The sequence below is a fragment of the Alligator sinensis genome, unplaced genomic scaffold, assembly GCF_000455745.1.
Source record: "Alligator sinensis unplaced genomic scaffold, ASM45574v1 scaffold227_1, whole genome shotgun sequence".
Taxonomy (NCBI): domain Eukaryota; kingdom Metazoa; phylum Chordata; order Crocodylia; family Alligatoridae; genus Alligator; species Alligator sinensis.
Window position 1 is genome coordinate 183,824 of NW_005841966.1, and position 12,136 is coordinate 195,959.

The 12,136-nt window shown below is 40.7% G+C and overlaps 1 protein-coding gene across 7 annotated transcripts in view; it reads left to right on the plus strand.

Moving 5' to 3' along the window:
• The window catches only part of CSNK1G3 (casein kinase 1 gamma 3), a 145,418-nt gene that overhangs the window by 51,343 nt on the left and 81,939 nt on the right, over positions 1-12,136 (plus strand). For all 7 annotated transcript variants that reach the window (XM_025200395.1, XM_006020714.3, XM_025200398.1 and 4 more), the window contains one exon: positions 2,211-2,280. In XM_025200395.1, the coding sequence (XP_025056180.1) occupies positions 2,211-2,280 (70 nt within the window). The remainder of the gene's footprint in view (positions 1-2,210; positions 2,281-12,136) is intronic.

A 12,136-nucleotide genomic window follows, 5' to 3' on the forward strand; every position in this document is an offset into this window, starting at 1 on the left:
AGGGGGGCTGCAAGCGGCTGCAGCGCAGGGCACTGGTCACAGGGCAGGCGAGGGACTGTTTTCCCCCTGCCTGTGCTCAGCTTTTCCCTGGGCCACTTTTCCTCGGGCTCCTCCCCTGCCCAGGGTCCTCCCCGGCCCTCCCCCACTTCCTCCTTACCTGCGGTTCTGGCGCAGAGCAGCCATGTAGTCCCAGGCCAGAAGCCCCAGCTGCAGGGGCGGGGCTGGGTGGGTCCTGCTGTTGTGGGAGCCCATTGGGCTTCCCCTGGGTCCTACTGCCCTTGGTTCCTGTCATTTTTGACAGGAACCAAGGGAAGATGAATATTCATTTTCTAAATTTTTTAGGGGTCCTGCAGGCTGGATAGAATGGCCTTGCGTGACGGATTCGGCCTGTGGGCCATATTTTGCCCACCCCTGGGTTAAGACCTCCAGAAGCCACCCAAAATTACCATGTAACAAGGCTCTTGGGTAACAGAGATTAAGTTGGAATCAGAATTTGTAGAGGTGATATCTTTTATTAGACCAACTAGATTTTTGCAAAAAAATTCTTTATTTGCAAGCTTTTGGACACAAACACCCCTTTTCAGGCATAGGAGAAAAGATTATACAAATTGTATTTTCTCATGGGCTCAAAACTAACCTAAAAATGAAAGATGACTTCTGAAGAATTCAGGAAAGGTAACTTCACACCTTTATAAATTCTACAAGGTTCCAAAGGATTTTCTGTTTCAATTCTAAAGGATTGTCGCAACTGTTGGCTTGCTTCTGCTTGTTTTTTGAGTAGTGTATACAAAAAAGCAAAGCTCAATTTTGAGATAAGGAACAATAATTGCTTAAAGGAAAATGCCCCTTGTCTTTTACCTTGAATAATATATAAAAAGCAAAAAGCTTGAGGTGGTAACTACTTGATACTATTCCAGAACAAGTAAATCAAAGGGGGAAGCTTATGGCAGCCCAAAGAGAATTGGTTGTTTAACACTTCAATTATAAATTATTCTTGTGACCTTTCCTTCCAGAAGCTCTCGCTCTTCTCTTTGCAGCAGTGTTTAGATGTTCGGTAGGGGGAATGCCCTGGAGCTAGGGAAGTGTATTTTCTTTGTCATGAAATGCCGTTCAGCTTTTGCTGAGGCACAGGCCAGTAAAAGGCCATTTCCCTTCTCTCACTTGTCTTCCCCAGGAAAACTTTGGCAGCCTTCCAACATAACTGAATTCATGCAGTTAAGCTGCTGCAGTAGTAGCAGCCATCCATACTATACTGGTAAGACTTGAGAGCTGCCAGAGCAGCTGCAGGCAGGAGAAGGATGAATTAAGGGTCTTGTGCTTGTCACCCCACAAGAGCCAAATCATTGCTCCTTATGTCCTAGAAATGCCCCCTGGAATCATACCATGGGGCTTTGAGTTCATTATATTTCCTCCATATGAGGACACTAGGGGAAGAAAAGGATGCAGTTTATTTAGGTTATTCTCCCTCTGAAGGCCCCACAACTCCTATAACTCTTCAGAGATGACTGTTGCAGGTAATTTTGGTTCTTAGCTAAGTATGGGTTAATTTAGTGATGGCTTAGGGTTGAAATCAAACCTGATGCATAATGTGGGAAAATAGTTGTACATAACACACACACACACACACACACACACACACACACACACACACACACTTTAAGAGAAGTTTTAGTAAAACATATTTTAAAGATCCTTAAGATGAAATATTATTTACATTGCAAAGTCAAGTACTCAAAAGTTGGGACATGCAAAGGCATTCTTAATTCTAGCAAACCTAATAGTGCCATGTTTTTGTGTGTCTAATTTCATGATGGCGTGATTCCCAATCCTCCCCAACACTAGGCTCATTAATGCACAATGGACTGAATTAAGGTTGTGTGGGCAACCTTAGATCTGTCATTTCTGACCTTCAGCACCTCTAACTTCTTGCTGCCTAATTTATTTGCTTTAAGTTTGTGTCAGCTGTTGTTTTTTAAACTGTGACATAACATTCTGTAATGCAGACTACTATCTAATATCCAGTAGGCTGTTAAATCGATGCCATTACCATTTTTTTTTTCTTATTGTACTCAAAATATACCGCTGTTGGCAAAGGAGAGAGAGAGAGAGCTAGAGAGCATTAGAATGGGAGATAGTAAAGTTAAGAAATTGAAACAAAGATAACTTGATCTACTTTAAATGTTAACCCCTATCTCTTTCTTTTAAATCAGGAGCCAATGAAGTCTAGAGCACCACAGCTACACCTGGAATACAGGTTCTACAAGCAGTTAGGATCTGGAGGTAAACATGTATATAATGTATTAGATTGTGATCCAGTATCATATTTCACATTATTCTAAGCACTAGCTGACTCATCTCAAGTTGTCATTTATCTTAAGAACACTTCTAAAAATCAGTAGGTAGGCGCAGGTGCAAAACAAAAGTTAGATTTGGAGTTGCATGTAGTTGTTATTACTAGAATGTTACATCAGTCCTGCCATTTTAATAGAACATGCCCTTGAAATAGGTATTTCATCAGGACGCACAAGAAGTGTTTACAGAAAGTAAATCTGATGGGTGTACTTCAAACACTTAGTGTAGTAGTTCAGATGCTTCTATTCCAAATATATACAGAAGCTAACATAAAACCTAATGAGTTTACCTAGCTGTCATATATTTAAAATGAATGTTCACTGAGTTTCTAAATATTTCGTAAGGAGTTTGTTTAAGATAGACGGGAACACTCAAATCTAACACTCTAGCTCATCTGGTTCTAACACCCAAGCTTTGTGTGTTCTCATCTAGATCTTTTTACTCAGAAATAGATTTTTTATAATTGATCTTTTGGGTGTGCACACAACCTTTGGTCAAGTACATGGATTTTCTATTCTTAATACTATTGCCTAAGACCAGGAAGAGAAGTTTTCTAGTTTTCATTTTGTTTAATTTTGTACTTATGCAGTATTTGTGCATGTTATATAAAGTTAACAATTGATGAAGCATTAAAAAATTGGAAAAATGACAGAACCTCAAAAAAAAAATTAGCAAGAACACGGGTAATGTGTACATTTTAGGCATTCCTTGAAAGTGAGTAGATTTAAGGCTGCTAGCCTACCTATTTTAATTTGCTGGTTCATAACTATTGTTTTAGAGAAGACTCACTCAGGTTTATATATTGTATATGCATATCAACAGTTATGGACATATGCATTCCTAACACATTTACTCCAAGTGGTAATTTTGTGTCTATTGAAATATAATTTTCAAATAATCAGGTGTTAGAAGTTATAGCTGTTATTTAGATTAATAATATTCTTTTGCACAATTTCAGTGTAATGAATTTTACTTTCATCAAAAGGCTCTACATTCCATAGTAATGTTGTTTAGTAAGCTTTACATGTGCTTTTATGAGATTTATGCTTTAATATTTTAGTATAGCTTAAGTTGTAGAGCCAGTCACTCGAAAGTCAGGAAATGCCAGAATTTAGTTTGCCCTTGTACTTGTAGAATGGTTCCTTTATGCATATGTTGTATAATAATCTTTAGTTACGTGCTTTTTTTTCTATAGAGCTCTGTATTCATCATAGCATGTTGTTTGCTAATTTAGTGGTTCTGTATTTTTGGTTCACATTTATTTAGTGACTTTGCATGTTGTTTGTTTGTTTGTTTGTTTGTTTTTACTTAATGTTATCAAAACTTGCACTGAAAGCAGAATTTACAAATGGAGGCTAAGCCACAGAGAAACTTAATCAAAATTGTGTCTGATTTTTACACGATCAATTTGAGATGCTGTTTGTAGGTCTCTCCCTCTCTCCCTTCCTCCTCCCTTCCCCTCTCTTCTTCTTCCTGTCTCATCAGAGTAACTTTTCTTACTATTACTTGCCAAAGATTATAAAGGTTGTATTTTTTTTTTTTTGCCTAGTGATTTAATTTTAATTGACACCTGTTTATTTTAGGATTTTAATAAAGTACTGTATTGTGCCACTCAACAGCAAATATTCTTTTCATAGTGTCAGTAATAACTAGATTGCTCTGCAGAAGTAGATGCTTACTTTGTTTCTACGGTTTTAGTTTGTAACTGACAGATGAGACCCATTAAACGGCTTTCTCAGTAATCCTGAAAAGTTGAATTGTTCTGTATTGACAATATAGTATTTATAAGTTCAAACATTCTATGTAGAATGATCTCTCTTGAGAATCTTTATGCATTTTGTAATGTACATAATAAGCAGTTCATAGATATGGTATGTTTATGCATTTCCACTTTGCGATGTCAATGTCTAAATCTTTTTCAACATTTTTGTTTAAAATGTGACAACCTTGCTCTGTCCTGACACAATCATACACCAAATTCAGAACCAAGCGCACAAAAGTTGACTCACTTAATCTTACATGACATCATTACATAATAGCGAAAAGGCATGTGTGGATTTCAGATTTATGCAGTACCTTGTAGGGCAGTGGCTCTTGACTTCATTAGCTATAAGGCACCCTTGTTGACCTGAGGCACCCCTTTGAAAATGGCAGCTCTTCTTTCTCTTGTTTCTTGACCGTAGAAAAATAAAAGAGCACTTCTTCTGTTTTAAAGAACTGAGACTACAACGAGTCAGAATATTTTTGACACTCTAGATTCCTACTTAAAATCTTTGGGTTTATCTAGTGAATCATATGTAGATATTTGTATACTTAACACTACTAATAATGTATATTACCATGGGGCACACTTTTATAAAGATCTTGTGGTTACCCAAGCATGTTGCAGCACTCTGGCTGATTATCACTGGCTCAGGATATTTCTTTGGAGTCAAATGAAGATGTGGTCTGAAGCATGCTACCTTGGTGGTCTGTAGCATGGGAAGCATACATTCCCATGGTACCTTTTAATTTAGATAGAGGGGTAACAGCAATCAAGAATCAATGATATGGGCTTTGGCAATAATTAGCAAACAACATGTATACTCGGGGTCACCAGAGGACCTGCATTTTAATTGTTAGGCCATACCACCATGTCTTCACTATTGCTAACTCTGCATGCAGATGCCTGTGTACTACAGCATCATGTGGCTGTATAAACATACTATATGATTCCATTTGTGGATGTTACCCTGTCAAGCTAAGAGTAAATGTACTCTAATTTGTTTCCTTACCAAAATGCTGTTTTAATTGCATTGAAAAAGTAAAGGTTCCGTTTATGATTTTAAATATGACTCAGTCAAAAAGGCCCCATTCCCCATAAACTTGCCATAAAATGGATCGGCCTACTGGTCTGTTAAGCCTAACAAAATAGTGTCTGCTATCTCATGCTTAAATGAAAAGTGACTTACTTAGGCTCGTCTAAAATATATATCACCAATCTGTTTAATTCAGTACAGTATGCATGGAAATGGCATTAAGAATCCTTTCCTTTGCACTGCAAGTGATTCTGTCATGAAGCATGAAATGCTGGTTAACCTTAAAAATTGTCCAGCTACAACGATTATTCTGATAAAATTATCCAACTCCTACATTCAGTTCCAGTATTTGAGTTCGTGCTTTGGTCAGACTTAATTATTTGATCTGTGGATTTTGAACATTGACCATACATTTATGAAATTAGTACTTTTTAATTGTTGATTCTCAATTAACTTGCTCCTAATGGCACTGACTGCTTGATCAGTCTACATTATTATAACCCTTTATAACCAAGCCCCCTCTTATGTTTTGTTTTCAAGGCAAATATTCCTTGTTTTCATGAGTCTTGTTGTGCTGTTAGTGGAAACTTTATGTAAGCGAGATCCTAGGGTAGCAGACCATCTCTTCCCTTCCCTTCCTTTACATGTGCAGTGAAGATCAGTAGGTTACAATTCCAAGAGAATCTCCTTTTGTAAGTTATGGCCAAAAAGGGCTGATCATTAAAGTGTAGATAAGTGTATTTCAACAATTGTAGCTTGAGAAAACCCTTATCTGGGTTCAGTGGCTCAAATTCAGACTTGTGGAAAGTTGGTATCAGTCTTGCACACATCTTAATGTCAAATGAAGGCACCTTTTTGCTATATCTTTTACGAGCTGAAGAAATATTGTGACAGACTTGAGGTGTTGGAGGTAAGACCAGATGTGCCAGTCCCTGGCAAGAAAGGATTTGACTTGGTTCCTGAATACCTGTTGGAGCTAGACTGTTCTTAGTGGTGGCAAATGACAGAACAAGCAGTAATGGTCTTAAGTTGCAGCAAGAGAAGTTTAGGTTAGATGGTACAAAGAATTTTCTTACTAGGAGAGTAGTAAAGCACTGAACAGGTTACCCAGAGAGGTGGTAGAATCTTCATCCTTGGAGGTTTTTAAAGCCTGGCTAGACAAAACTTTGGCTGGGATGATCTAGTTGCGGATGGTCTGCCTTGAGCAGGGAGTTGAACTAGATGACCTCCTGAGGTCCTTTTCAACCCTAATTTTCTATGATTCTAATACCTACCTAGATTTTGTTCTGTTATCCCAGCTGTGAACAGGGTAGTTCTGATTGTACTTAAGGCAGAGCAGAAAATCGAGGGAGACCAGAAAACAGATGGTTTCTCGGATTACAGTTTACTCGGATCTCTGTTCACCTTCATAAATGTTTGACAAACAAAGCAAGGAGTGTGGCCCCGCAGAAAGACAGCATAAGTGGATCTTCGTTGGATTTGGTTTCCAGGGGGGCCTTTCTCATATGTAGTCTAAAAACGTCAACCTCCTTGTTTACCTTTTGTTAGAGCTGGTTTTAAAAAGGTGCGATAAAAATGGTGTGGTATGATAGAAATAGCAGTTCCTAATTGTGGACTTTTGTGTAATTGCGTTCAAGACTGGGTCTCAAAAAGAAATTCAATCTATTTTATTGAAACACTGTAATAAATTCAGGGTCCACATCTTAGCTACTTAGCCATTAATGGCTCAACATCCTTACATTTGTCTTCATTTATACACTTTAAGGTGTTTAGAACATAATACAAATCATTTCAGCTCCTTAATGTCCTGTATCAAAAATGGTTTGAAAACCAAGACCTACATAGTCACTCCTTAGTTCTTTCTTAGAAACTTATTTCATATCCCTGTAAATACAAGGTTTCTTCAAAACTGTACCAAATAATGCAGTTTCACTTCCCTGATTTAATGTAGGCTGTGTTTACACCTGCAAGACTTAGTGGTGTTTTAGGTTTGGCATCATAGTGTACTGGAGACAGGTATATTGTCTCGCTGGAGTGACTGGCTTGGCTGACTTTTAGGGCTGGTTTTAAAATTAAGCACTGAATGGTCCTCTTAATTTTGCTGTTGGGGATAATCTGCATAGACAGATTTCTTGTTTTGAACAATATAGGTCACCAGGTGAAGGGAAGGCGTGGGAGGGCAGGTAGGAGAGGGACAAGTAATAAGGAGGGCCAACTGGGGGGGGATGGGACAGATTGGAGGGGTGCAAGGTAATGAGGACAAGATGCGAGTGTGGGAGCAGGGGTCAAATGGCAGGGGGGTAGGCATCAGGGGGTGAAGGAATTGGGTGGGGGGAGGCAGTTGAGAGACAAGTGGTGGTGTTGGGACAAGGTGGCAAGGGCCAGGCCACTTGATTCTCCTGCTGCCTGCCTACCTGCCACTGCTTGCGCCACTGAAGTCAGGTCTACCAAGCTACAGTACACACCTAGTGTTGGTATGCCTATTTATTAGCCAGGAAAGTGGCAAGACTCGGTATTTTTGTAGAGAAGTTAACAAAGTTCGGGAAAGCTAAGATGATTTGATGATGGCTAACAGGACTGCTGGTTGGGGAAACCAGTTGAAGAAATCTGAGTCCTGATTCTAAATTAGAAAAGGAAGGTGAGATTTTTTTTTTTTAATTTCACTTGCCTAAATTCTGTGTTCAGATCTAATAGCTACTATTTCTTGTATGACCTAGGCTTCTTGTATAAAATCTTTTTTCTATTTTATATATCTGATTGATTGTCTGTGGGAAGCATGTTGGGGGTTTTTTTGGTTTTTTTTTCCAGGAATTGACAACAGTAAGCACTTTATTTCCATGTAAACAAGGATCTATAAGGTTTTGCAAACCAAGGGGTGCATATCCCATAAGCTGGGGACATTTTCTCTGCTGGAGCTGCAAGGATTTGTCAGGGGCTTGAGAGACTGAGATTCCTGTTTTCTCCATGGCCTATGAAGGGAGATAATGAACAAGGGGGCTTAAGATTCATATAGAGTCATGTTAGACATCACTAAGACCATTTACCTTGGCTTCCTGAGTGTGTAGAATTTTGAGTTATGTAATGAAAGATATCAGATTTACCCAAAGATCCTTGTCTGCCTAGAGTTTTGTCTAGAAGCTGGATTTAAGTGATCATTTTGATAAACACTTTATTCTCAGTTTAGCCTCCAGATGATGATGAGCCTGCCACTTCCCTTTGGACGTTCCAGTGTTTGTGTATCCTCACTGCTAGCATATTGCACTTAATTTCAAGAACCAACTTGTTTTTTCAATTTCTAGTCATTGTATCTTGTTTGTTGCATCACTGTAACACTGACAAGTCCTGAACTATCACACATCTTTTCCATGTGAAAAGTGTTCATGCAAGGTGCCCATATTTAAGCAAGGGAAAAAGGAGGATCCAGGGAACTACAGACAAGTGTTAGTAAATTTGCCCATTACTTTGGGGTGTGCTCATTTATTAGGGATAGTTTCTAGGGTCTTGGTGATTCTGTCAATGTGCTGCTTGTGTTACTATACGGAGCTGTATTTCTCCCTTCTGCAAGCCCTCACCCCCAGTGGAGCTATCTTGCAGGACTCAATCTCAATGGGACTGGGTTCCTCCAGTCACCAAATCAGTCATACACACAAACACACACAAATTAACGTGACACGCCTGACCTGGCCGGGCTGATCAGCATGGACAGGCTGACACCCTCATATGCCAAGAATCAGTTCATAAAAGCAACAATAAAATACAGTCAGACACAAGCACACAGGTAAACAGAATCCCTCTGAATCCAGCTAGGTGGCCAGCTGACGCCCTCATGGGCCAGCATTCAGTTCATAAGGGCACATCTGAGTCAAACTGGGTCAATCAGCCTGTACAAGCTGATCCCCTTATGTGTTTCAAACTCAGCACGTCCCAATCTTTGGCCTCTTGATGAGCAGACCCCACAATAATTTGGGCTTCACAGGGATCTTTAGCTTAGGTAAAAGAAGCGTTGCTGCAGAGCACGGGAGGAAAGAGAAGCAGAGAAGGAAAAATATACCCAGTTACTACCAGTTTGACTATAAAAGTTATTTATTGCTAAGCAATAAAATATATATATGAAATATATAAAATATATAATAATATATATTTCATATATAATATATGAAATATATAATAGTACTAGTAGTAATAGACATGCAAAAGAAAAACAAACACAAACAATGACAACACTACCCTGGTTTCACTAAGTATTTGGGGAAACTTAGCTCAAGCTTAACTGATACAGTTCAGGTTCAGAAGTTTATGCCTAGAAAGAAGACAGAGAACGCTGGGATCTCACCTAGTCCACGGTACTCAGGCTGCAAAGCTGACAGGCACAGTCTGTAGCACAGTCCTTGAAGGGAGAGATGATCTGTTCTTCCAGCGTCCCAAGAACGACAGGGGATGGTGTCAGCACAGGGGTTTTCTTCTTCTCCTTCTTTCCTCCTGCTTCTACTTCTTTTCCTTCCTTTTCCTCTTCTTTCCTTTTCCTGCAGCACACACACTTACAGATTTTTATACCCTCAGTTCAGCTGCTTCGAAGCACCCTCAGTAGTGTAAATCATTGTCTTTTCTATTGACAAGGGGTTATCTGGTTTGGACCATCTCAGGAAACTGATTGATAATCAGGAAACACTTAAGATTAGGGAGTAACCCAAATACTTGGGAGCCAGCTTGAAATTCCTATGGGTGGCAGATATACTGATGGGATATCTCATGGTTTCTTCAGGAACAATAGATAGCTTGCAGCATCAGGATTTTGGATTTTTACTTGTTGTGCACAAGCCTCAGCTTAGCATGACTTTTCCAGATCTTACTATAGTCTTTTAACAGACTTAAAACAATTATTGGGGTGCTCATAACCTTTTGTGGAGAGGACTCCCACCAGTCGTCTCGGGAAAGATATGACAACACCTGGGATTAGGGCTCCAGCAGGCTGGATGCTGTGATGAACCCTTAACCATTGTTCAAATGTTGCCCATACCCCCTCTGACTCGGTCTCTTGCCTCAGCATTCCCTAACCCGGCAACCGAGTTTTAGTCAATCAAGTTTAAATAGGCCTCCCATAGTGGGACCGGGGAATGTACGGCCCGAGATGCCTATTAAACTTAGAGCTGTGTGTGTGTGTCTGGGGGGGAAAAGTCCTTAGCAAATCCAGATTAGAACTGGTCTGATAAATGCTGAGCTGGGTGTGTGTGAACATGGGTTGATTAACATTGGAAGCACAGATTCCCCATCATGCAGCGCTCTCCTGCTTCTCTGGTCCCAGAATTCACTGCAGTCTCTGCTTCAGGCTTTCTGTTTTCCATCTCTCATGTAAATGAGACCTAGGGCAGTTGATTCACTCGTCACCCTTATCTGGTGAGGGTCTTAGGTGCGTCTCTCACTGCATCTTAATCAGTTTCGTTTAGGTAGAGGAGGGGAGGGGGGTGAGTCCTTTGTGAGTCAGACAGACTGCATCCTGTACCAGGGTTCCCCAAGAATACAGAGCTGAGACGTAACAACAGGTCTGTTGGGTCAGGGGGATGCTCTAACTCATGGCACTCTAAGTGAAGTGCCATGAGTTAGACTGGACCCACCTGATTGCCTTCTAGGATGAGATGACAGCTCTGTGGATCCGGGGAGACTGGTGGATGTGGTGTACCTTGATTTTAGCAGGACTTTTGATATGGTCTCCCACAACATTCTCCCAGGCAAGCTAGGGAAGTATGGGCTGAATGAATGGACTATAAGGTAGATAGAAAACTGGCTGAGCATCAGGCTCAGTAGGTAGTAATTAGTAGCTCGATGTCGTGTTGGCAGCCAGTATCAAGTGGAGCACCTCAGGGGTCAGGTCTGGGACTGGGTTTGTTCAGACCTGGAAGATGGCATAATGTGCACCCTCAGGAAGTTTGCAGATGACACCAAGTTGAGGGGAGTAGTAGATATGCTGGAGGGTAGGGCTAGGATTTAGAGTGACCTAGACAAATTGGAGGATTCAGCCAAAAGGAATCTTGTGAGGTTCAACAAGGACAAGTGCAAAGTCCTGCACTTAGGACAGGGCAATCTCATGTGCTGGTACAGGCTGGGGGCTGACTGGCTGGGCAGCAGCTCTGCAGAAGATGACCTGGGGGTTACAGTGGACAATAAGCTGAATATGAGCCAGAAGTGTGCCCTTGTTGCCGAGAAGGCTAACAGCATACTGGGCTGCATTGGTAGGTTTGTTGCCAGAAGATCAAGGGAAGTGATTTATTCTCCTCTATTCAGCACTGGTGAGGCCACATCTGGAGTACTGTGTTCAGTTTTGGACACCCCACTACAGAAGGGACATGGACAAATTGGAGAGAGTCTAGAGGAGGACAAGAAAAATGGTGAGGGGGCTGGGACACATGACTTATGAAGGAAGATTAGGGTAACAGGCTTATTTAGTCTGCACAAGAGAAGACTGAGAAGAGACTTAATAACAGCCTTCAAGTACATGAAGGACAGTTCAAAAGTGAAAGATGATGGAGCTAGACTGATCTCAGTGGTGGCAGATGACAGAACAAGGAACAACAGTCTCAAGTTTCAGCAAGGGAAGTTTAGGTCAATTATTAGGAAGAATTTTCTCACTAGGACAGTAGTAAAACACTGGAGGAGGTTGCCAGAGTGGTGGTGGAAGCTCCATCCTTGGAGGCTTTCAAAACCTGGCTAGACAAAGCGTTGGCTGGGATGATCTAGTTGGGGCTGGTCCTGCTTTGAGCAGGGAGTTGGACTAGATGACCTCCTGAGGTCCCTTCCAGCCCTAACTTCCTATGATTCTGTGTTTCTAAGGTTATAAGATGAGCTCTCTTTTCTTAGCTGAAGTGAATTGAGCCCCTTGAACCTGCTATCATAAGGCTTTGTTTTCCAGCTCCTGAACTATTTTTATGGCCTTACTTTGAACACTGACCGATATTTCCACATCTTTCTTGAAGTGGGCTCACTTCTCCTCC